The sequence below is a fragment of the Fopius arisanus genome, unplaced genomic scaffold (genome assembly GCF_000806365.1).
Source record: "Fopius arisanus strain USDA-PBARC FA_bdor unplaced genomic scaffold, ASM80636v1 scaffold00150, whole genome shotgun sequence".
Classification (NCBI taxonomy): domain Eukaryota; kingdom Metazoa; phylum Arthropoda; class Insecta; order Hymenoptera; family Braconidae; genus Fopius; species Fopius arisanus.
The window spans coordinates 140,254-168,157 of record NW_011887889.1 but is presented as its reverse complement, the minus strand read 5'-3'; the positions used below and the strand labels follow the sequence as shown (position 1 = coordinate 168,157).

Genomic DNA, 27,904 nt, shown 5'->3' with positions numbered 1-27,904 from the left:
CTTTCCCACCCCAACAAGTATTACCGACACCCCTGTAATAATATTTCCCCCCAACGGTGAGCCTCTACATTCAATTATTATCATTGTTTAATGTTTACGGAAACTTATGTTTGTCATCATTCAAGCCCCCTAATTAGCGATACTTTTTACTCGTACCCCTTACTTCTCCCCCTTCTTTTTTCAGAGATAGAATCACCCCTTCTTTTTCTAATAATAATTACGTGTTGCCGCAAGCTGGCTGGCCTTACCCCCCAATCCTTGGTTAATTATTAAGAAAAGGCCTTGGATTTTGTGATGAGATTTACTAGATTTAACCGCTCAGTCATTTATTGAAATATATATATTACTTATTTTTATTAGCCGCCCGAGTAATTATTCACCCCCCCTTTTCTCATTTCAGGTCCCTCCCGTCGAAGCAAAGTAATTTTCCATAACAAATCAGTTGTTTCATTTCTTCGTTCCATTTGTTCATTTATTCGTGCCTTCATCGGGAGGTATTATATTTTAATTTCCCGGCCAAGGTCACATTGTCAATCACGTTTATTCTTTCGTATGCAACCTCATAATATAAAATTTTAATAATGTTTTTCTTTCTTTCCAACTTAGATTTCCGAAGGATGAAAAGTTGGCGAAGATCTGGGGGCGGAATATGGGGAAACTCAATTGGATGCCTAAAAAGTGGCATGTGCTCTGCGCGGACCACTTTTCTAAAGAGTCCATTGATTTTCGTGACTCCAGAGCAAGATTACGGATAGGGTCTGTTCCAACGATTTTCCGGCGATCGAAAGAAAATTTAGGATTATCACCGGCTGCGGAGACTATCGTCCACGTGAATAAATGTAAGTTAATCCTTTTCCAATACTTGTATTCAACAGGAATGTTTTTTATTCAATATTGAAGCATCTAAAAAAAATCGAAATCAATATAATCATATTATAATAGAATAATGAATTACGTTTTTTCAGGTATGAAACATGAGGAAATTTCGCCTAGGGAAGTGCGGAACAATAAGCGGCTGACACTATCCTCGCTGGAAGCGCAGAAAAATTTGCCTTTCACATTGCGTGGGAAACTAAATGGTAATATCTTAATTATATTAGTAGATAACTTTAATAAATATCGAGAATGGTGCTAAAAATATTTTTCAATTTATGTTCACAGATCGATGTCAGAAAACATCAGCAAACATTGAAACGATCTCACACGATCATTCATATGCCGAGCTTGGAGAGGTTGCCCAACGTAAGCTGAGAGATGCCCGGGCCAAAGTGGAGAAGCTCTTGCGGGACAAGAAGATACTTTAGCAGAAAACCAATCGTCATCAGGAGAGGAACCAAAAATTCAAAGCCATCATCACTACACTGCGCGCAGCTGGTGATATTGAAGATAACTGTAAGTACAGCCTTGATGGCTTTAATGATATCAGTAGAGAGCTTTTTCAACGGGTGCATGACAATGTACAAACGTGCAAACGATCTAAGGTGAAACATTCTCCACAACTGAGGTGTTTTGCTCTGACACTTCATTTCTATTCACCAAGGGCCTATAATTATGTTCGTGAAACCCTTGAGGCAGCACTACCTCACCCCAGTGTTCTACGTGCTTGGTATAGTGCTGTAGACGCAGAGCCTCGGTTCTCTGAGGAGTGTTTCAATACTTTGAACTTAAAAAGTCAGGAACTCGTAAGGCAGGGTAAACGCCTCATTTGTGCGATGATAATTGACGAAATGGGAATTAAATCAGGTATGCAGCGCTTGAAAGACGATAAGATTCGTGGATACGTGGATATTGGAATTGAAGTAGCTGAGAAATTTCAATTTTCTGTAGCCAAAAACGCGTTTGTTTTTCTCGTCGGGTCACTTGATGAATCGTGGAAACTTCCAGTAGCTTTTTTTTTAATTGATGGCTTATCATCGCGAACAAAAACGTATCTTATTAAAGAATGTTTAATTAGATTGAATAAGGTCGGAGTGGAAGTTGCATCGTTGACTTTAGATGGTCCAGCAGAGCACTTTGCTACACTTCAGCAACTTGGGACAGTCATGACAATGGACTCGACTGCCAAACCCTATTTCTCTCATCCTGTTGAAGGACAACCTGATGTCCACGTGGTAGTTGATCCAGCTCATGGTCTCAAGAACGTGCGTAATACCTTAGGGGACTGGCCATGTCTTGTAGATCATGAAAACAATAGGATTGAATGGAGATACATTCAGGCATTAGCTTTACTTCAACAGGATGAAGGATTACGATTGGGTAACAAGTTGCGTATGACACACATTGATTATAAAAAAATGAAAATGAAAGTATATTTAGCAGCACAATCATTGAGTTCAAGTGTGGCAGACTCAATTGATTGTTGTTGCAAAGTTTTTCGCTTACCACAATTTGAAGGCAGCGAGGAAACTGCTAAATTCATTCGTAAAATAGATTTGATTTTCGATTTTTTGAATGTTCGCAATCCGTGGGGGAAGGGTTTTAAGAGTCAATTACGAACGGAAAATGAACATATTTGGCGCGCGCGTATTTTGGAAGTCATCAGATATTTATCCGAGTTGAAATTATTAGACGGTACGCCAATCTTCAAAGGTAGACGAAAAACGGGTTTTATAGGGCTTTACACAGCAGTACTGTCATCAATCGCATTATTCGATAGATACGTGAAACCGAAAGATGCACCACTGAAATTTTTATTAACATACAGAGTCAGTCAAGATGATTTGGAGTTACTTTTTGCAGCAATAAGGAGTCGAAATGCTTGGTGTCCGAACCCAACGGCCGCACAATTTATTTCCGCGTACAAAATGTTTCATTCGCCACAATATTCAGATTATTACAGGAAATGCTCGTCTCCAGGATCAGACTAAAATCCTTCATATTTCATCTAGAACAACTAAACGGATTGCAACAATGGATCGGTACAATATGGACGTTTATAATGCCATTGAAAATAGCAAGGTCGAGCAGAAATTTTCTTTAAATTACAATGAAACTGCCGGAGGAATTAATGGAATTGAAGAGCTCGATGATTTTTTAAATTTTGCTTGGGCAGTCCCGACTGCTCTCACGGATTTTACTGTCAACTGTGTTAGTTACACTGCAGGCTACATCGTGCGAAAATTATCTAACACAGTGAATTGTCCTGAGTGTCTTGCTGGCTGTAAAGAGTCTACATCAACTCTGCCTCAAAATTCAACGAATGAGATTGATTTAATTCTCTTAAAATCCCGAGGCGGTTCAATAATTCCTTCCGACAGTGTCATTAGTATTTGTTCTATTGCCGAGACACTATTTAGACGCTCGTGTAATAGCAATATGGGTAGGCCTCCGACTGAAGTAAACTTCCCAGCTGTCCTCGCTAACGCTGCGTATCGCGAATTATTATCATCTAGAAAGCAGCTTTTCCCAGAGCTTAATGACCACTTCACCGAACTTTCTCCTGGGACCATTGCATAAGTTACATGTGCATTTTGATTAAACACATTTTAATTCATTATATTGAAATTCGCATGTATGCTGCAGTTAAAAATCTGTCAGTTTTTATTACAGGGACAAAGATCAGTCATTTTCTAACACGACTAATTGTTTGGGCTCACCAGTGATTTTTTTGTGTTCCTCCTTTAACAATAGCATTAGTGATATTTTCGTGATCCTATTTTTGTGATTCATTCTTTTACCATTTTATTACATTATTTTCACTGCTTGATTTTTCACATGTTAATTAGGTCATTTCAATTATATTACATTCCGATTATATTCCGCTACCTATAATCATGGGGGCGGTGGAGTAAAATGGTAACTGTGATAAAAGTTGATATGTCCTTGCTTTATTTTACCTTGCCTTCCTCATGATTTGCACGTCGACAAGATAATTTCGATTTATATCCATGTTGTAGTGTGAATCATTAATTTTCATCAATAACAGGATGGATGATTGCAAAATGGCCTACTTTTCTATAACGTTTGTAAGCAGTTGCAGTTTGAAAAAACTATGGGAAGGTAAGCACAGCAAAGTCTCGTATACTATAAATGTAATACAAAATTATGTCGTTGAATAAATAAATAAATGGAGTTGCATTGAAGCTCGAAAAAATTATGTAGGGGCGCTATTTTTATATATAATCTGCTGTCTCCAATTTCTACAATATATATATGTATACATATGAATATATTCAATGTATATGTTATTAATTGTGCCCATAAAAGCCCCCTTAAACACATGCTGACGCATTTTTCACATAATCTATCTGGGAAAAGAATCGGGAAAGTTTCCAATTACTCTCGGTAATTATGAGTAAGTGCTCGCGCAGACAACTGTGCCGCGCATGCGCAGTTGATAACATTTTAGTCCGATGACTGGTATTGGGAGGCGCTGCCTGACTTTCTATGGGACTCAGCGGTGGACTATGGAGTCAGCTATCCAGTTATATAGAGATCAGTGGATTAAACCCGTGGTACCATCGCAACAGTGTGAGCCGGGTTAACTTATATTAGCCCCGAAGAGGTTGACAAACTGCCGAAACGTATTCTAACTACTATCCAAGGTAATGTCATTTCCATATTTATCCAGTAGAACAAACGCATCTTACCCACACAATGGCAGATAAGATCCCCCCCCCCCCTGAATAATCGATAACTCAATCGATCGCTCTTTTACAGCGGCATCGCCTGGCTGTACTTTTTTGGACATCGACCAGGAAAAGTTCGATTGAAACACTCATTTCCCGCCACTTGCCCCACTCCGTCTATCACCTCAAGAAAGGTACGTTGTCTCCTCTTCGGCAACGGCTAATGCTACCAAGGTAGGAGCGCATATTGAGAATGGTGACAGCTCGGACTCAGAATCTGATTCCTCCGAGGTCTCTGGAGACTCCAAGTCACATGGATGTATAGATACGGAGGGAAAAGGACAGAGATACCCAGCAAACAGACACAGAACCTCTATCTCTCCCGATGCGTCAAGAATCATTGGGCTCCAAGGGATATAGAGAGGACTGGGATCTCAAATGCCGCATCAACGACAACATAATAGAATTTCCACTCACCTTTCAGCAACTTCGGGAGTTCCTTGAAAGTATGACATATGTAACCAATATTATTACAAAAGCAAGAAAAATCCCAACGATTTTACATCACTATCGGCAATGTAGACTATTCGAGAAACAATCTCCCCATCAGGACATGAAAAATCGTGCATTGAGTATAATGAAGAAATTTGATAATTGCAAAGCCGATGCCCAGTGCTTCAAAGACAGCAGAAAGGAAAGATGTTACTCCATGCTATCGCAAACTATGACTTAATTGTATATAATACTGGCACCGTCAATCGTATCGACAATCCAGTCAATCGCATATAAATCTACTATCATTACGCTCATTAGCTAACAACATAAAAGGACTTGTGGAAAACAAAACCAAAAGTTCGGATCATTTCCCTGACCTCACGCAAGTAGCTATTGAGAATCTATTCTAAAAAGCCGTTCCAGCTATCCTCAATCAAAATCGACTGAGAGTCTTGCAGGTATCTGAGGTCATTCTAGTAAACACTCCGCGCTTTCTCTCCGCATCTCCACTTCCCTTTTCTCGTTACCGAAATTCGGTGCACTGGTGAGACATTGGGTATTGCCGGGTTCGGGATCATGAAATCTTCTGAAGACCGGGATACCCTTAAAGCGGCAGCCAAAGACGAGGTTAAGTTTTTTTGGCAAAATAGAAAAACAGGCTTGTACACCTTCGCGAAAACTATAGACATCAATGAAAAAGCTTCGTAGGTGTGGAACTGCTGCAAAATTTTTAAGAATAGCTGGGGGTCAACAATAGACCTATTAATAAACAAATAAACGCCAATACAGAGGGTCTAGTAGAAAAATTCTGCAAAAAGCCATCTCTAATCGAAGCACATAGGTTTCCCTCTCCCCAGTAGAATATACCAGTAGCATCGATCTCCTCTCCGACAGTAAATAACGTTTCATTGACAAATCTATCCGCAAAATAGCATCCCTTCTTTCTAATTTAAATATTGACAACCATTTCAGCATGTATAGTTATGATTATGAAACAATTCTATCGGCAGTAGGAAAAAAAGACGACTTGGCAGGATTTGAGCTAATGCCGAAGGTTCAAAGACAAAACAATATCGCAATGTACACTGATGGAAGTAAAAAATCAAGTGGACTTTCGGCCGGCTGGGTCTGTTTTACCTGTCATTGACCTTCAGTATTAACCCCCAAGCTTCGGTGTACACGGCAGAATGCATGGCCGTCAATGAGGCAATAAAAGTTACCCTCGACTACCATTTATCGATTATAAAATTTTTTCTGAGTCTTTCAGTTACATCGGCACCGGCTCTCAAACTGCCCCGAGCGCGAGTAAAAGTAAGGCTATTCTAAAGATTAAAGTTAACTATAGAAAATTTAGGCAAAGGTATAACAATCAACATATGATTGAATTTGAATGGATTCTCTCTTTACCAACTTCCGCGAAAAATTCCAGCTGGATTCGACAAATGAAACAATGTAGATTTGCATAAATGAAACCATTGGTCATGAGGTGGCTGGCAAGAAATAAAAATACTTCAGGGGTTTTTACAAAAAAAAAATGTAAGCCCTGGATTCATAACAAACATTCATAACAAACAGAAAAGCGACAGTTTAGATCAACAAAGCCGGAACTAACAACCATTATCTTGTTGCTTTTCGAAAAAGAAACCCTTTTGTGGCGTCAGCTTATGTGCCGATGCGGACCTTCTAGTGAGAACTTCGATAACGTCCTTGGGAATTACACGCTTTCCAAACAAACCAGACAAACCATGTATATTGCACTTATAAACAATTAAGTTTATCCTCCATACAAAAGCCAAGCGATGTTGAAGCAACTCTATCAAAAAGTCATAGGGATTTTAACGAACTTCTCCAACGACTCTAAACTAAATGGGCAGCCAAATAACAAACCGAAAACAATGGTTGATAATATTTAATAACAACATCACTACTGTTCGATCATTCCGACCATAATTGAAAATGTAGGTATGTAATGTAATGTATTCTCTGACTTTAACAGTTGCATTAATCTGTCAATTTTGTACCAGAACAGAAAAAAAAGAAAATGAAAAGGAATTGGGTTCCTTCAGTACCAAGTGTGTAGAAGCTCGATGTACACCGACTGGCAAGGAGAGCTATTTCGAAACTAAGATAATTACTATCTTACTATCACAGTATCAGAGAAGTGTGACATTGGATTCTTCTTTTTTCATTTTGACCATAAAATGTTTGAGTACATCGAAATAGCTTTCCTTCCAAGGCGGTATACATCTCACCTGTATAACTGTTTCTTAGAAAAGTTAGTGAGGAGTGAGTAGTTTCGCATATCAATACAAACGTGTGCAGCTTAAGTACTGCCATGCTTATCCTATAGACGGAGCATATATTGAACAACTCGAGACAGATCGTGAGGGCAACATTCCGGAGAATTCAATCAATAAGAAGCCTATTGAGAGGGTATATTAGCCAAGTTTATTTTTAATAGATCGTTTTCGTCAAGTCAGCGTCTCCACAACTTCCTTCAGATTATCCGTCTCGATAACTAGACTTACCAGCACGTTTAGCATTCTTTTTATGGTGTTATATTTCTTGTCTGTTAAGGTATTAGAATATAAGAGAGGCGAATCAAGATTTTTCATCAACTTTTCCGAAAATTATCAATGCCAGCAGAACGGGTGAGATGTTCTATTAAGGTCACTTCTTCACTATCATATGTCTAAGCGCCATGGGATCATTTAATTAGGTGAAGGTCTTCTTTTTGGGAGTTGTGTCACTACCACGTCCCAGTCGTGGCGCCTGCATAACGTGAAGAATAGTGTTCTAGCAGGTAAAGCGGTATCTGTCACGCGAACGGTGCATCTGATCTGTTGGTGAGGTCTTCTATAGTTCATATTTCGCTCTCAGTTACTTATCCTCTTGACTTATAATTAAATAAAATCCAAAAAATCGAGTATGAATTAAGCGGATTTTTCGAATGAAACAGCATCTTGAAGATAATATGAAAGAATAGACCCGTACCGTACTTCCAACTAAAAATTCACAATATGAACGGTCATCAAACCCTGTCAACGGACTCAATGAAAAAAACATTATTCGTTACTGGGCCGAAAAGAATTTTTCCGACGATTGTGTTTGCATTCCCTGGTTCCCGCTCGGACTGTAAACTCACAATCTCGGCCTATAACGGATATATCGAGATACGCGGTAATGTATCGGCCAAGTACACGTTTTATACGCGAAAGACCACCGAGAGCTACCAAGTAGCTAAACACCACACAACTTCCCTTCCACCACCTCCAATCCATTTTATTAGTTAATAAATTTACGCGATCACTTAGATGCAAACTAAACTTAGTTACATCATATAAATCGCGTATCAGCTTTCTACTGATCCAATTATCGGTTTAATTATTGAATATTAACGAAGATATCCACATAGCAATGAGCATTCATGCACATTTCCCGCGTTTTCTTTTATATCCATTAACTAACGGGTTATATTTGAGCCACTGTGTTAGCAGCGCGACTCAAATTCTCATTTATCTCGTTCAGCGATTGGAAACAGTGTAGTATAATACCAGAGATTAAAACGGAGATGGCTAACGCTTATGGCGATGGTCCAACCGAAAGGTTTCATAGCAGCAGCTACGGTACTAAAATAGAGGAAGTACCTAGAAGTCAAACAGGTCGGGAGCCCGAAAGTGTGGATAATTCGAGAAGACCGATGATGTCCGGAAACGAGCAAAGACATATGATATAATGCGGAGTGGGGGTATGATGAAGAAACCACCGATGACAAACGAAAAATGATTGCCCGTTCACAAATTTGAAATTTCTTTTCCAAATTGTTAAAAATCGTTTGGCAAATGTATACTTAAACAATACAGAATCCTGGAATGCCGAAAATCATTGGCCCATCAGAAATAATTTCTTTCAACAGCTTCACTTTTGTTTACAAATTCGATTTTTGGTTAATAAATCAGTAAAAAAATCATCGCGTAAATATATACTCAAACGATTGAGAATCACCTGAAACGTCAAGATTTATTCGTCCCTCGGAACCTTTTTTTTATCAATGGTTCTAATTTTGTCGACAGATTTAAAAAATTGTTAAGCAAATAGGAGAACAGTCGTCTCGCAAAATGCGTACTCAAACGGTAGACAATCATTTGAAACATGGAGATTTATTGGCCCCTCGGAAACCTTTTTTTAACGGTTCTATTTTTGTTACTAAATTCCAAAATTATTGAACAAAGGCGGGAACAATTTCCTTTAAAATTTATGCTCAACCGATTGACAATTGTGTAAAGCGTCGAGATTTAGTGGTTCCTCACAACCTTTTGTTTTCATCAGTTCTATTTTGGTTGACGAATTCGGAACTTGTTTAACAAATTGGTAAAATATCTTCACGCAAATGTATACTGAAATGATCGAGAATTTCGGTGGTTCAGACGATTGCCAATCGTTTGAGCATCAATTTGCGAAAAAATCCACCCCCCCCCCCCTCCCTTTGTTAAACAAAAATGAGCTCCTTGAAAAAAACAGATTGCGAGGGAACAATAAATTCCAAGGTTGCCCCATCAGATAACTGTGGGTCTAATTCATGGAGGAGTTCTGGCTGATTGAAACAAAACATAATTTACAAACATCTCGTGCAGCAATATACTTTCTGATCCTGAAGTATGATTCAGGATGCAGAACTTTCTGAGCTATATCCATGTTAGTATGGAAAACCGAGCCAAATAAGTTGGTCGCGACGCTTTTTTTAAAGCTTTTTTGTATTTGATTTATACTAGCTTGACGTTCCCTTTAATTTCCAGTATTATTTTAAACGAGTGAAGTTAACGAAATTGTGCAAAATATTGTTTTTAAACTTTTTGTTACAATAATGGCCTGGTGAGAAAGATACCAAATCGAATTTGTTCATAATAGAATGAAAGTTTCAAGAAAAACATTCCCCGTATTAAATTAAAAAAAAAGGATTATTATTTCTATTGGTGCATTAAGCAAGACAGTCCAGCAAACAAAGTGACAGAGTTTTTTGCGAAGAAAGATGAATTGTCGGTAAGTTGCCATAAGTTATCGAATTGAAAAACTGAGATGAGTCATTTGATCGAAAATGGAGAAAACTTTGGTATGTCAAATGATATTACTAGACGAAGATAAATAATAATAGATGGGAAATCTTTAGGTTCTTGATTTGAATCCCATTTGAACACTTTTTTTTTCAAATTTGATGATATGGAAAATTCATTACTTAGAAAGCTGAGGATATTAAAGTGAACATTTTACAGCTTTCTTCAATGATTGTCATCAAGCCCCCTCAAGGTAGAATTCAATTGTTGTGAGTATTTTAACTGCACTTAATCTTCCCAACAAAAATTCTTCAGCATTGAAAATAACAAAACATTGCATTACCAGCACTGAATAATGTCAAAGCCTTGAGATAAGCATATTCGGTGGCGTCGACCTGCATCTTCTGCAATGAACTAACACAATCTTGTAGCCTACATATGTGTTCAGTGATGAGCTTCACTTTACTCGCTGTTATTTTCTCCTGAGCGATGCTCGCCTGAAGGTGATTGATTATTGATGTGAGAATACTTGGAAGCGATAGGGTGTAGGCGCATTGAGCTAGACCCAGAGTGAATAATTGACCCCAAGAGTTTCTCACTAAAGATGTTTGTACATCGGATCTAAAAATAAAAAAAATAGCATTATTAATTTCCTGTTCATTCTTTTATTCTTGATTAATCGGATCCACTGGGTATACAAGAGCGAAGTAGCAAACGCATTGTAAACTTCTATACAGTTTCACTTTTACTGGATAAGGCAACGGTCATATTTAAACAATGAAAAATGAGTTTCAACGTACTACTAAAAATATAACCTCTACTACATAAATGTTCAGCCCGATCACTCATATAATTTTTATTTAAATGCCATTGTTATAGCTTTGGATTTGTTTAAAATTAAACGAACTTCAACCATCATAATTTTGACAACCATCGGGAGACTTCGGATGACCTCGGGGTCAATCGGATTTTCGAGACACTAGGCGAGCAAACCCCCCATAGATCGACACTTATTACCGATATCCTTTCAAGTGCAGACGTGTTTTCATTATATCAAGTAGAACGCTCACCCAATTTTTCGAGTACATCAACGATCACACATATTCGTGTTAATTCGCGATTGTGCCGTGGAGTTTACCAAGTCATTATATCAGTTGTTCAACAAATTGAGACATTCACCAATTAAATTGTAATTTGTACGCCAAAGAAGTTCACGCGATTTGTACCGATTGAAGTACATCAACGTATCAATCTATCTTCGCCCCTTTCCCTTAACCCGGCAGCATCCAGGTAGCTCACCAAACAGGATTCTTTCTTCAATATCTCAAAAACAAACACAATGAATTTGTTTTTACTTTTTTCGACATAGTCATTTCGACGTTCATCAAAATATATATACGCGTGGTGACGTATTCCGCTTGGTCCGGGGAAAGGAACGAATATATACAGCTCTCGGCGTGCGAACCAAAACGCAAAAGTGTCAGCCGCTGGGATGATTTTGATAGAACAGCCAAAACTCCGAAATTAACCACGTCTATTAAGGACAGCTGTCTACTTATCAGTATAATTACGGCGGAGGTGGCTATGTTCCAACTACTGTCCTAAACTGAAATGGTTGAAATGGCTTAGTTAAATCTATTCGATAAAGATATTTAATGTGTATTTAATGTGATTACCAAAAAAATTTAATTCTCGAAAGTTGAAGTCTACAATCTGTCACACTCATTCCTCACTGTTCATGTATTAGTTACGACTTATAGTCATATCTACTCATACTTCATCTTTCATTGTCGCGTATGTAATCGAAAATTCGAAATACAAGTATCGCGTACTCTTATAATACTGATGGGATAGGTATGGGAATATTGGAAAAGTACGCCATAAATGTACTTTCTTCCGTGACTGTAATTAAGTATTTAGGTAGGCTTTTCTTAGTTGCAGAAATGAACCTTTCCTTATACACATTCAAAATACAAGTACGGCGTACTATTATTAGGAGAATAATTGAAAATAATTTTCGTGGTCTGCGCATTAGTACCGCGGTACGATGTCGCTGACGTCACTTCCTTTCTTCCTTCTCCCAGAAAAACCCCACAGAGCCAAACATGCGATTGTTTTGTCTGTGTTTTTTGGAGGAAGTTTTTAATTCAGCAGGTTCTTTGTGTGTGAGCAGAATTGTTGTAGTCCACGATTATTTTTAGGTAAGTTTTTCAACTCATTTAACAATGCAAACAAAATGCACTGAAGTTTTGGAACATGTATGGCGGTTATTACCTCAGACGTCTTATTTTTGCATGAAAAAATCGTATTAAACTCTTGGGCCGGTTCGTTCAGTGAAAAAAAAATCGATTTTACAAATACTTAATTCGAAAATAATTTATTGGTGGTAATTAAACGTTAAATTACTTTACAAACAATGAGGTTACCTTCAATCATGTGTCAACAATTCTCTTTGATAAAACAATGTCAATAAAAGTGAAATTAAAAAATATTTCAAATGAAGTAATTTGCAATAAGATTTGGGGGATATTCCGGAATTGTCATAATTAATATCAGATTTGTCACATAATAAAGAAGTGTAAACGATAATGTTTACAGTCATTTTACCTCATCATGAAGTTTTCGCAAAATATCTACGAAGTTAGGGTCGTTAGCTAGATTTGCCTCATAGACTTTGTCGTCGAGAGACATGCGCGCTACTCATTATATCTTTCAAATATTTCCCAATATCCTGGAAAATTCCTCCGAAATTGTTCTAAGAGCGTAGTCAATTACTATTATTGTATTTCTTAACGACTAAATTGCTCTAAATTGATAACAGCAGCAACATGAGAACAACAAAATTAGATTCAACATGCAATTTCAATGTAAATATTACGGCTATCATTAATCGATTTTGTTAGTAGTTTTGTACCTCACAATATCATTGCTGAAAAAGAAACATACACATGTCTGTTTTCTACGTGTTTCGTCAACTATTTTATGCTTCCCGCAGATTGTCTTTGAAAAAAGATGGTGATCTACGAAGTAATCATGGCTGTGGCCTGCAACTTCAGCCAAGGTTGTATAATAAATTTTGGTTTTTCGTCCTAAAGAATGTATATAAGAATTACGAATAAATTAATATCTTCTTCAATCTGCATCCGAAAGAATAACTCCGCGTTTTTATAACTAATCTAATCGTTTAGTCTAATTCGCTTCAGCAGACCGGTCCGTTGTCTGTTTCTCCAGTGGATTTTAGTAAAACTTTTTATAATTGTCATCTTTGCGAATCAATTGTTGCAATTGAGTATAAAACGTAAGCGAAAACATCCAGACAATTTCAGTCGAGAGCATAAACTTCGGTTACAGCGAATCTGAGAATTGGCGCACCGTAAACGTGAAGAATTTCGAATTCATTCTCAATTGAATATTCCCAATTTTGCTAGACAGAATCCTGTTTCTGCATAAGATACAGCTCCTCGAAATGACGATACAATGGAGAGCGATGATGATGATGATCTTCGTCTCCACATTTCTGACTTAGATAATAGCGAGTGATCTATCTGCGTTGAATGAGTCACGAGTTTCGAGTATTCCTCGCGCGCCCGATGATTTGGATATCCTATGCGAGCCAAACAAAGGAGATCCCGATCGTGGACCGGACGCATCAAACAATTTGAATCCCTCCAATGCGCCAAACGAGCAACACGCAGTAGCCAACCGCAGATGGGAATAGGATGCTCAACAAAAAATTCAAATGTGGGCAATTCAAATTGAAATCGCGAACGTCCTTCAGAGAATCTGATGTAGCGGGCACTGAGTCACTAAGTAGGTCGAAATATCGAATAAAAGGTGAACCGTTCAGGTGAATTGACCGTCAGTAGTCACGACAGGTAGTGTCCGGAGGAGAAAGGATCTTATAAACCTCACTTAGCGGGGTCTATTGCGTGGGACTACGTACTGAAGTACACAATGATTATAGTATGAGGAATTAGCACACAAAGAGAAAGATACCGTTAGGTTTTCCTTTAAATAGATTTTAAATTTATTACACTTCACTTGAGATAGAGAATAGTAAAAGTCCAAGATAAAAACCAAGGGTAGAGAGAAACAAAGTGTAGGGGAGAATAATTTAAATGTTGTTGGTGCTTTTTTCTGACTTTCGTTTGTAGAAATAAACGGCAAGAGGGAAGAGGCGATCTCTTGGTGTTTCCTCTTGGCAGTGGATTCCGGAGAACTCCAAAAGAATGCTAAGTCCTGTAGCACTGATGGAGTTGAAAATGCTCCGACACGATTCTGTAACGCTGGTTGTGATGATGTGGTGACTCAAGAGGCGTTAGTAGTGATGATAGGACCGAGTTATTCACTCAGGCAAAACTTGGTTGTTCCCTAACATTATGTTGCTAGGCTTCGAAAAATCCCGAAGCTGCATACTCGGGATAAACTCAGTTCTACGCTGAGTAATTTATCATGTCGGTGCTGGCTTGAAGAAATATACTCGGCTGAACGCTCGGGATGAACTTAGTTGTACGCTGAGAGATTTACCAGGTTGCTGCTGGCTTAACCAGAAGATTCTCTGAGCTGTATACTCAGGATGAGCTCAGTTGTACGTTGAGCGATTTACCAGCTCGGAGCTGTCTTGCAGAAATGCAGTCGATCTGACGCAGTGCAGAAAATGGAGTTGTCCACTCGAACTTGTAGCGATGAGAGGGGGCGATGCCGCAGACCTGCGTCCCATCAGATCGATCTTGAAAGGTCAGCTGTAATAATGAGCAGGGTCCCTCGTTGATAACCAAGAGTCGAAATTTTACTTTGGACCCGTTGGTTGTCATTAAAGTTGCGCACTCGATTTGGAATTGCAAGGAGAGTCGAGTTGACGTCAGAGGGTCGTCCTGCAGAGTTGCTTCCTTGTAGACTGGTCCTGAAGAGTTGAACTGGATGACGAGCAGGCTACCACTCGAAGAGTTCGAGTCGGAGATTCCATCGAGACTGACTTTATTTGGCGAACAACCGCCCTTTATATACTGCTCAAGCGTGATTCCCCTACGGCCATTGCCATTTTGAGATTTCGTCATCCAAGGTTTTTTGAGATATGGTGGGAGACATTTTCATATGTTTAACAATATATTCAAAAAGATTATATATATTCACAATGTTTCTGGGCAATTTACCCTCACCCTGATGTTACTCCCCATTTCCAGAGGTAGAAGTTTTTGAGAAAAAGACGGGACGAGCGCGCATTGGCCTCTCTCTAATTAATATTCTTCCAATGTCAAAAGTGATATGTTTACGCAATTTTGGACGTTCATGGCCCATAAATTTGACACCCTCTTTGACGATAGATAACTATTGTTCATTAGAAGGCTTGCTTGTCAAATGGAGTGGACCGTTTGAGGCTGGAGATGTTCCTTTGTTTGGACAACAAGAAATTATCTGATGAATTTTGCCAATTCCCGGAAGCCATCTCATAATTTTTGTTGGATATAGGGTGCAGGTGACGGCATGGTCTCGGCTAACCCCCTATAACAAACGGGGGGAAGCATCCGGAGCAGATGCACCCCCTATTCGTCTATCTTTTCTTTTGTCGATATCGGCAGACCCGCGGTTGAGATGGTCCATCTCTAAGTTGCCGACATTTTTAATTCTTTGGGGCAGCTCCCATCTGCGATTGCCATTGGAAGGTTGTTTAAGTTATTGGCCCCCAGATTCAATAGAAGGAAGAAAAGAAGTGAAAAGGGTCTCTTTAGTTGTACCTTTGAGCAATTGTATGTCTTCTTTTTAGATGATTCGTGGTTTCCAGGTGTTGTCGCCTTGATAGTCACTCCTTAACGCCTCTCAAGCCGTAATGACGTCCCCTTGAATACCTGCTAGGGGGTACCTTTTATTGTGGTTACCTCGCATAATCGGTATTTAGGCTCGACATATCGACATTCCTTACTATTGTGTAGGGTTTTTCAAGCCCCCTTTTTTATTGTTACACCAAGTTTTCCAGATATATAAAAATTTCAACCGTAGTAACTGCAGTGTACCCAACACTTATCGCAAACCGCATCAGCATTTACAACAAATTTACGGGTGAAATATTTAAAGGAAAACCATGGACATCTCGGAGGGAATCCCTGTTGAAGGATCAGTCGATTCAAGACTGGTTGCTGGGAAACGTCGGTGGTATGAACCTCTTCCACCATCTCCTCCAGCAAACTGTTTTCAATATCACGCACTCAAATATCGCGGCCTCACTATTTCGTTGAATAACCGTGATAACACAGTACTTTTGATAATTCTTCGATAAATATCCTTCAAAATATTATCGCAATTGACAACGAATACTGTTTTACCGTGAAGAAGTTCAGAAGGGCTGATGAATTCTTTAACGGCGGGTGTTCATTAACTTCAGTTGGAGTTTTCCGCTGTTCAGCCCTTCGTGATGAAACTTATACTGTTCTAATTTCTCAGATTTGTGGTAAATGTTTTCGAATGCCTTATTAGCATAGAAATTGTCCTATTCCCATATCTGGCATTCTTATTGCAGTTTTGTTGGCATCATCTGTCTGTTTAGGAGTGTCGCCATCTACGCTTTTTATTGTGATAGATTGTTCTATACATCGATTCACGTATGTTCTAACAGAAATAATATTATTACCGTTTGCTCATTGTGTCCACTTGAGTTGGCAGGACATCCATTAGTACTGCACTTGCCGGTTGCATTTCATCTTTCTCTTCTATCTGTCGCAGCATCTACCAATTTTGTATCCTATCCTTAACGAACCACGATGAGAGTAAGTTTAGAGCTGTCTGAAATTTTGTTTGAAATTTCTGAAGGTTGAGAGAAAATTCAGAGTGCGTATAGAGTTAGCGCAAATTCGGATTATAGTGTTTTCTCCCCACTGAGAATTTTCGGGAAGAGTTTAGTGTTGATGTTTATAAGTGTAACTGAAATCTAATGATTTTATTTTTTTTTGTTTGAATGGAATATCTTGTCTGGAAAGGAATTTGATGATGGCGTCAATCAAAGGACGGGGACAAGGTGTACGGGTGCGAGGAGGAGGGCGAGGACGGGGGCACGGTGTAGCGCAGAGACTCTTAACTCTTAACACTCGTTTACATATAGCGACATCTGGCGGGCGCGCACGTACGCGCACGCGCACGTGCGTGGGGGCCTGTGCCCCCGTAAGTGCCTGCGGCGCGCCAGCGCTGCGTTGGGCGGTCCCGGAGACTAAATTTTCGATTTTTTTGTTGCATAAATTGTTGCATTTAGTCTTCACATCAATTATTGCCGACATTGAAGCGATCAATGCCGTTTCCTAAACGATTACCACTTCATCCCTTGTCCATCCTTAATTTTAATTATTTGGAGATGCTGTATGGTGTTCTATGGTTGAGCATCACAGAAGACAGCGGGAAGGGGCTATGTTCTCTTTAATTGCTCTCTTTTTCTGTAACTATGTATGGGCCTTTTCACTACTAATCATTGTTTTTTTTAGGTGCAGCTATCAAATGGATTGGAGAGATCAAATTTTGGTTATGTCTCACAGGAAGGGGCAAAATCTGGGCCCTTCCCACTACTACTCATTTAATTTTTTAAGCAAACCTCGAGAATGGGTTGAGGACACAAAATATACATTGTATCTCACTGGTAAGAATTACCATATTAACTTTATAACTAATTCCATTTTTACCTCCAGCATTAATGTTTATTTTTTTCTGTTTTTGAGCACTCTTCAACAAGAGAAGATGTCCGACAATGCCCACATCTCCACAAGCAGCAACATTAAATCGTTAAAGTCTGTATGTATTCAGAGCGTGTACGGACTATTTATTGAACGTAATCTTTTGTTTAAATTTTATCTTTTTAGCCTAAAAGACATCGAAATTTGGGATCAAATTTGTGTTGTGGCAAGCACTTGAATTGACAGGGAAAAGTAATTAAAAAAAGACGTAAAATTATTGAAGGGCGCTAAAGAACGATATTGTTTAAAAGAGGTCTACCAAGTTTACAAACAAATAAAAAAAAATAAGCAGCTTAGCATTGTTCACCAGGAGATTGAATGACAGCTAGATGCAATGGTAAGTTACGTATTTTTTATCATTTTTTAGTAAACTTGGTAAATTCTTTTTAAACAATAACGCTTTGTAGCGCCCTGCAATAATTTTTTCTCTTTTTTTGATTATTTTTTCATGTCAATTCAAGTGCTTGCCGCAACAAAAATTTAATCCCAAATTTCAATGTATTTTAGGCTAAAAATATGAAATTTAAACAAAAGATGTACTTTTGATAGATAGTCCATCCAAGCCTTACATGATTAAATCTTTAGGTTTAGTTAAGAATTAAATTATTAAATTGTCAATTATTTGATTGTTTAATTGTAATTTTAAAACATTTTCTAGAAGAATATATTTTTTCCCAATAAAAGAATGTTTTATATATTTTGCTCATTTTTTATTGTTTTTTCAATCATAGCGGCGACGGGTAGGAGGGAACGAAAGGAGTTAGGTACGTGTTAAATGGTGCGTAATGGTATAGTCGTGGTACAGTACTGTAACGTCAAGACGTATAAAATTAGTATTAAATCGTATTGAAAAATAAATTTCCAATGGAATTTAACAATAATATCAACAAAAATAATTAATAATAATAATTGATAAAAAAAAAGGGGAATCAAATTAAAAATTCCAATACTTATTTTACACAAAAAAATAAAGCAAGTGGAAATTTCAAATATGAGAATGTTCATCTAACATTCTCATATTAAACAATAAAAGGAATGCGTTACCAAAGCGCCTTATCACCCTTGGCATCACATTACCCTTGGAAATAGTGATATGACTGTCCCCAAGCAAACCCCTCCCTGCCACGCCGCCCGAAATCCTCCAGCAACGCACAAGCGAGTGCGTTACGCAACCTACCCCCCTTTCCAATCCTCAAAAAAATTTTGCATGGGCACTCAGCAGTGCACCGTGTTCCCCCTCTCTCACACAATTGTCAATTCGTGTATGAATTAACATACACCAATTTCCATCTACGAAGAAGGATAATACATACCGGAAGGATATACACAAGGAATCAATTATTCACAAAAAGATAATAGGCATAACATTCACACCAAGAGACAGGATAGTGGATTAGATAATCAACAACAAGGAGATCACCAATTTACAGAAAGGTTCGTATTTTTCATTAAAAATTCACAGTGACAGTGCGTGATTTATTCAATTGACTAATTACTTCATGTAAAAGTCATGATTATTCATTTAGACATTTCTGTGTTAATTGTGTTAATTAATATAGAAGTTGACAACGCGAATTAATTCAAATTAAAATTTGAAATTTTTAATTAATTACCTTATTAAAAATTTGTGATTATTCAAGTAAACGATTCCACGAATTATTAATTAATGTAAAAAATATTGACAAGGCGAATTAAATTGAAATAGAAATTGAAATTTTTAATTAATTACCTTATTCAAAATTTGTGATTATTCAATTAAGCGATTCCACAAATTAATAATTAATTTAAAAAGATTGACAACGCGAATTAATTCGAATTAGAATTTGAAATTTTTAATTAATTACCTCCATTTTGAAATTCTTTTGTAATTTATCCAATTAGTCAATTTCCCGAATGATTTAAATTAGAAGTATTAACCACGCGATTCAATTGAAATTAATTTGAAATTCTTATTAATAATTTAATTGAATTTTTCAATTATCCCACTAGACAATTTTCCAGATTATTGATTCAAAAATTTGGTAATGCGAATTAATTCGAATTAAATTTTAAATTTCTCATTTATTGATCTATTTAACCTTATAATTATTCGATTATTATTGAATTATTAACTAAAAATTTAACCAATAGATTATTTTGATTTCGCGGTCCATTCACTAATTTAACCTTTTCCTGAAGGGCGGAAAGAATCAAACATCTCCAAGGAAAAATTTCTCCAAGATCTGCTAAGAGCAACGCTTTAGAAGAGATTAATTAAATTCAAAGGTTTGATTTTGAAACTAACATTTCAATTAAAAATCTCTTAAAGATGATCAAACAATTAATTTTTTTTTTGACTGATAAATTCCAAAAGGGAACATTTCCTTAAAAATTGTCGAGAAAAATTTAGTGTTCTCTATGAAAAATTATTGTTCTTAAGGGAATCGCTCCTCATAAAAAAAAAACTTGTCAATCAACCCTGTTCATAAATTTAAAATGCCAATTTTTGATAGGATCACTTTCCTTGATTTCTCATCATTATCATGTATGAAAATTAATTAAATTTCTTAAAACAAAAGGTATGATCATTCCTTACTCAATTCCTCCAGGCATTTACTCCGATCCTAAGCTATTTCCGAAAGGTAGGCGAAACAGGAGAACATAGTATTCATAGTTTTACAGCATTTATTTGATAATAATTATCAAATATTTAGAGGAAAACGTAACGTAACAAAAGTGGGAGCCCCTCCGGGATATAAAAATGCCTTAGCAGAAATTTGAATGATAAATTTTTGAAAAGCTAAGAATCCATATTAATAAGGAGACTTGAGTAGAATGCTCATTGAAGATAAGAAATGACTGACCAAGAAAATCGGCCATTGACTAGGAAGTATCATCAAGAACATCCTGAAATTGAGTTAAATGAACCAGTTATAAAATCGAAACAGATTAAACAACTTAAAGACATTGAAATTTAAACGGAAGAATTACGCGTAAATCCCTATTTTCCTAAAATTCGACCATCTTTAAGAATTGAGCACAGCGATTCAATACATATTAATCCACCAAGTTTATCACTCTCATTAGACTCATTCACAAATTTCGAACCATCGTCTTTTTCTAACGCCTATTTTCCACCATTTATCTCGGAAAATCTCTGTGTTCCGGTGAATCCCATTCTTCCAGGTCTCTCACCAATATTCTCCTATCGGAAGAAAAAGAGTATTTCTTCAACCGATAATAACAACGAAAAAAATACACAACAGGAGGAATTGAATATTGATGACGACTTGTTTGAAACAATCGTAGAATCAGATTCGCCCCTGATTAAACCAAGGAAATTCAACCCACACTTTGAAATTGGTTCACAAGTTGAAAATTCATGTCTCAAGAACCATTCTCTTGAAGAAATATTGAATATTTAAGAATTGAAAATCACCAGTAAAACTATTCAAATAAGTGATCAGATTCCTTCCACCCCACGCTTGGGAATTGGAATAAAACAATTGAAAATTTCTCCCGATTTTAAACCAACAAAGGACACCTCATCAGGTGACAAGAACGATTTAGCACATGAAGAAATAATCACGAGAAAGATGCTTGGAACTTTCAGTGATGGATAACTTCAAATAATCCGACATGAAATGAAGGATCTCACAACTGAATTTGAAGATGCTGTTAATGAAGCACAAAAAGCGGAAGCTAAATTAGAAAAAGAATTAGGATTACGAAATATACAAGTGGACAAAAAATCAAAATCTGTATTATTTTGCGAAACAAGTCAAGTAATTTCAAATGATCGAATCAATAAAATAATTACGTGTCAAATTTGCGGCAGCATGAAAAAAGCATCTCAGTGTCGGCAACGATATACAGCCAACTCAAAATCAGTACCCACAAATCAGGTTCTCCTCACTAGACAAGGAGGATTTCGAAATTCGGTACCAATCAACACTTCAAACGCTACATTTGCATCAAATCAACGCATTATCTGTCAGGTTTGCGGTAAACCTGCATATCATGCCTTGAAATGTTGAACAATTATTGGAAGACCCAATCAAAATTTCAATCAAAATAATACAGGGAATCATAATAATTTTCGAAATCCAAATTTCAATCAATCACCATCCCAACTTCCAATGATTTGCCAAATTTGCAATGGCCAAGATCACATCGCGAAAAATTGCCCCAAACTAGGAATCATCAATCATCAAATTCGTTGTACCCCAATTAGGATTGTTAGAATTCAATGAAATCATGGAAGATCCTGATCTCAAAAGAGAATTCGAAACAACCACTAACGATCTTCAATCCACATACGAAGCTGATTTCAAACAAACATGTGAAACCATTTTTTAAATCAAGACAGAAACAAAGGACCCAGATGAAATGAATGAAGACGGGATAGAATTCACACTCGACACTCCGGAAAATTTGGAGCCAACAATTATAACTAATAAACACGAAAGATTAGAGAAATTAAAAGAATTATTGAGACTAGAACATCTAAATGATGAAGAAGCATCCTACATCAAAGACTTATTATTAAAATCATCAGACGTTTACCAATTACCAGACGAACCAATCTCCGCGACTAGTTTACATCCGGTCCATACTAAACAATACAGACAATGTCATTGAGAGACTAGACTGATATTCAAGTAAGGGAATTACAAAAAAAAGGAATCGTACGTCCTTCAAAATCACCCTATTGTAGTCCAGTATGGATTGTCCCAAAGAAACCTGATTCTCAAGGTAATAAAAGATGGCGCTTAGTAATTGATTTTCGCGCACTAAATGAGTTGACGATCGCATATGCTTACCCCTTACAAAACATTGAAGAAATATTGAATCAATTGGGAGGAGCAAATTATTTTTCTGTGTTTGACTTGACTCAGGGATTTTATCAAATCAAAAGGGATTCAAGAGACAGACACAAAACAGCTTTTACGACACCATTTGGGCATTACGAATTCGAGAGAATGCCAATGGGTTTGAAAAACGCGCGGGCTACCTTCCAGCGAATTATGGATACGGTTTTAACTGGGTTGCAAGGATTCGAGCTCTTTGTCTATTTAGATGACATAGTCATTTACGCTGACATTCTAACAGATCACATGCGATAATATGAATTGTTGGTTCAAAAATTAAGAGAAGCAAATTTCAAATTATAACCCGATAAGTGTGAATTTTTGAAACGAGAAGTCGCCTATCTAGGACACATAATTGGAAAAGATGGACTCTGGTCAAATCCAAAAAAGATCGAAGCCGTTGAAAAATTATCTACACCAACAAGTCAAACGAAAATAAGGCAATTTCTGGGATTATCGGGGTCTTATCGTAAATTCATTGAAGGTTACGGCGGAATAGCGACACTACTTACGAGACTATTGCAAAAAGACACTAAGTTTGAATGGGACTCTCAAACAGAAAGAGCGTTCCAAGAATTGAAAAATAAACTAATGACGTCACCAACTTTACAATACCCAAAATTCGATCAAGTCTTTGTTATCACAACGGATGCCTCTAAGGAAGCAGTTGGGGGAGTTCTTTCTCAAGGAAAAATCGGAAACGACCTATCCATCGCTTATATCTCGCGGGTTCTTAGAGGACCAAAAATTAATTATGGAACGTATGAAAAGGAAACTTTAGCTATCATGCATCGCCTTCAAGCATTCCGAACATATATTTATGAAAAAAAAAAAATTTTAGTAACAGATCACAAACCCTTGGTTTGGCTCAAAACAGTCAATGGAGTCAATAATCGAGTAATGAAATGGCAACTTGCCCTAGGTGAATCTGATTTCGATGTAATTTATAAACCAGGCAAAATTAATTCAAATGCGGATGCGTTGTCACGGAACGCTGTCAAGCAAATCGATTCGGCACACATGGTAATGCGAGCCGCTAATGATACCTCCAAACAAGAGAGGAAATTGAGAGCGCAGAAAACTCATGAAGGATTGAGAAACTTATTGGAACAAAGGCCAAAGGAAGATTATTTCGTTCTAGGCTACCAACCCGGTATAAGCACACCGCGTGAATCAAAAATGGTAATGTTTACTAAAGACAATTAGAATGATGATGATAATGAATCAACAAATCAATTGAATGTGACAAATAAATTAAAGGAATCAAACGAAACAGATGAAAGAAACAAGTCAAATAATGAAGGAAATGAATCAAACGAACTAAACAAATCAAATGAAAACCGTCATAGTTACGGAAAACCAAAGGAGTTTATAGAAAATAATGAGTTAAATGAGGAAAATGAGTTGAACGCAAATAATGAGATGATTGAGAAAAATGAATTACATGAATTAAGCAAGTCAAATAACGTAAATGAAGTCTATCAGAGTTCCGAAAAATCAGAAAGGTCAAATAAAATAGACAATGAAAATAAAATGCATCAAAATCATGCGAATTTAAATCAACCACATGAGTCAATTAAATTAAATATTGAAGGTAAAAATTGTGAAAATCACCAGGAATCAACGGAATTAATCAAGTCCGTTGACGATCGTCAGAAGTCGTTTTTATCAAATGATGAAATAATAGGTAATAATAAAATCCCATCTAAACGTGGACCCTGAAGACCCAGGAAATATCCCAATGGACATTTGACATCGAAAATCGTTAAGGAAAGGTCGAAACGAGGGTGTGGAAGACCTAGGAAATATCCTATCGGGCATCCTAAGTCCACAATTAATAAAAGAAAAGGAAAAGGAGACATCATATTAACAACATCCTAGGGAAAGAGACATGATAATATAGATGAAATAGTTGAAACTGCATCAGACCCATCGGAAAAGGGAAAACTTGATGTAGAAAAATAAAAAAATATTATTCCATCAGATAGGATATTGCGATCAAGACGAAATCGTTTGTTTACACTACCCACAATCAATGAAATCGACGACATCGAAACTGATAATGATAAAATAGAATTGATTCCCGAATTATTGGCTTGCGAAACACCATCCAATCTTTCAAAAATTGCTGAAGTTATCACTTCTTCAGAATAATTAAATGAAATGCTAAAAACATACTTTAATATAAAACAAATCAGGGACCTCTTTGATTTGAGAAAGGATCATTTAGCTTATTTTATAACTACCGACAATTGACCATGTGATGACGGTAGAAAGAAATTAAATGAAATAGGAAAATTACCGGAATTTAACAACCTATTGAAAGGCGTTGTACAAAACCAAAAATTCAACCGTTATTTCCATTTCGCGTTGCCTTTAGCAATACATACAGAAGAATCACTAGTTCGCGCGTCTCACGTAATCGAAACTTCCTTCAAAAACTTAAAGGCCATGGCCGAAAATCTACAACTCCAAACGATTAGCATCGCGCAAACTCGAGAAATAATGAACATCACATGGGACTCCGGTTTCCTGATAATAAAACGTACCTTTGGCGAATCACCAGTTAAAATTCTCATTTGTATGGGACTCGTTAGATCCATTCCCGAGAAAAGAAGAGATCTCGTTTTTGAAGAAATGCATTCTCTAGGTGGACATAAAGGGGTGGCCAAAACCTATCAGCGAATTAAACAAAACTTTATTTGGGAAGATTTGAAAAGAGACGTACAGCGTCATATCCAACAATGCTTAGATTGTCAGTTGAAAAAGTTGCAAAGAGTAAAAACTAAACAACTCCTGATCATTACCGACACGCCGGGTACAGTGTTTGATAAGATCACAATGGATTTAGTCGGCGCAAAACAATTAACCAAAAGCGGAAATGTCTGGATCTTGACCATGCAGGACCTCTTGTCAAAATTTCTAATTGCGGTGCAGCTTCCAGACGCGTTAGCAACCACAGTCGCGGATGCGTTTATAAAAAAATTCATTTGTTCTTTCGGCGCTCCAAAAGCCATATTAACCGATCAAGAAACCAATTTCACAAATGGCATGATGCAACGTATCGCTCAGCGATTTAAAATTAGAAAGTAGACTACATCCGCTTATCATCCCCAATGCACTGGTTCTCTTGAACGATCTCACCACACTTTGAGTGAATTTATAAAACACTTGTGACGAGGCGATATTTTCTGCCCTCCCACTGCCCCCTAAAAATAGTAACGAATGCGTTTTGTGTTTTGTTAAATTGTAAGGTAGTTTTAAGGTTGGAAAAACTGTCACTGTTGGGCAACCGACTCCCCAGCTGTTCTTTTCCCCACCCCGTTTCCCCTCACCGCGGCACACACCACTACACTCACGACGACGGAGAAGATGAAAACCCCCGCCCCACGTTTCCCCTTGCCGCCGCAGGCAACGATGACAGCAGCAGACAGACAAGGGAAGAGAAGAAACCCCTCACGACTACGTCACTGCCCACGTGACCCGGAAGGGATAAAAGGACATCCCTCACTGAACCATGAATTAATAACTAGGACGAGGACACTCAATGACGAGTGTTCCCGATTGACCCCGATTATCACCGATAATCGGGGAAGAAGGTGGACGAGTAATGAGACGCCATCACTCGTCATACAGCTGCCCCTGCGGAAGGAATATTTTATTACATAGAGATTAATTAGTACGTAGAGAGATTTGCCGAGAGTTTTGAGGAGGAAAAAAGGAGAGATTGGTGAAGAGTTGTTTTTTGGAAGAGAGATAACGGAGAGTTCAGTGTTGATCAGTGCGGAAGGAGAAATTGTGGGAGAAAAGTGGACACGTGGCCCTTGGAAAAATTAGGAGAGAACCAGGAGTGCCGACGGGAGGAATGGCCATCGTGAGGAGTATCGGTTGGAGAATTTTTGTGAAGGATTGAGGAAGCCGCCATCCCCGTGAGTACCCTTCACTACCTTTGTAAATCACGCCCCATAATTATACTTATCATTCACTCGGACCCTTCGCTTCTCCCCCTTTTTTTTGTTTCATAGTTAGAGCCACCCCTTCCCTTTTTGTTGTTGAATCTGTCGTGTAGCCGCAAGTTGGCTGGCCTTACCTCCCACCCTCGAACTATTAAAATAACAAGGCCGAATCATATTTTTTATACAATATTATTTTGTTGTGTCTGTTCTGTGCTCGGGAAATATATCAATATAAATTCAATTATATACTAACCCCAAGTAATCATTCAAAATTCCCCTCCCCCTTCTGGTTTCAGGTCCTCCCGTGCTTTCCATTACTTCATTTCCCGAATACCATCAATCTCACATTATCGTGTCTGTGCCGGGAATTAATATATTTTAATTCCTCGGCCAAGGTCACACACTACACTAAATCCGATGATGATTGGGATGAGTGGTTAGAATTGGCTACCTTCCCATATAACACCAGTGTACACGAAGGAATCAAGCACACACCTTATGGAATAGTGTTTGGAAAACTCGTTAGATTGCCCTCAAGTGAACCTCTCCATGAATGTGACCAACTTCTTACCTATCACAAATTACCTAGTTGATTTAGTTGTACGACTCCACAGCATCCGGAAATTAGCATATGATCAAGATACGCGATAGCGTATCTGCCGAGTTGACGTCACAGGCAGAGGTGACGTCACAGGCAGAGGTGACGTCACAGGCAGAGAGCTGTCGTGTATATATTACAGCTAACAACTCGCCCCTCAACCCTTAAAAAAACTTCCATTGCTGTTTTCCCCTTTAAACACACGCTATTTTGCAAAAGTATCCTTAGATATATTACATAAATCGCGTTTGATCTTTCTGATGAGATTTTTACTTTTTTCACTTATTACATTATTACAAAAATAACTCCATAGCAACGGATACGAATGCACTTTTTCATGAGTTTTATTTCGTGAGCGTTACTATTCCCTAGCGCTGTTTGGGTGGGCTGTTCTAGGGATCTAGGGAATAAAACTAGTCAGTTAGAGGAAATTTTGGCACTGTGCATTTGGAAGAAATATAATTTTTTTATTAACTTTTCAAACTTTTTTCTTCATAAATATTTAGGTAGTAATTTGGTGGAATTTAGGAGAACATAATTATAATTTGGGAGTAATTAGTTGTTGTTTAATAGATTTTTCCTTTTTTACAATAATAATGAGCAGAAGTTATGATGAAACAATTCAAAAATAATTACAACCGATGGAGAATAATTTGGTGGTCATTATAATCAAG

The 27,904-nt window shown here is 37.5% G+C and overlaps 1 protein-coding gene across 1 annotated transcript in view; it reads right to left on the bottom strand.

Moving 5' to 3' along the window:
• Window positions 1-27,904, bottom strand: part of LOC105272231 (Hormone-receptor-like in 78) — a 112,592-nt gene that overhangs the window by 27,060 nt on the left and 57,628 nt on the right. The window contains exon 7 of the mRNA XM_011314250.1: window positions 10,458-10,735. Coding sequence (XP_011312552.1) covers window positions 10,458-10,735 — 278 coding nt within the window. The remainder of the gene's footprint in view (window positions 1-10,457; window positions 10,736-27,904) is intronic.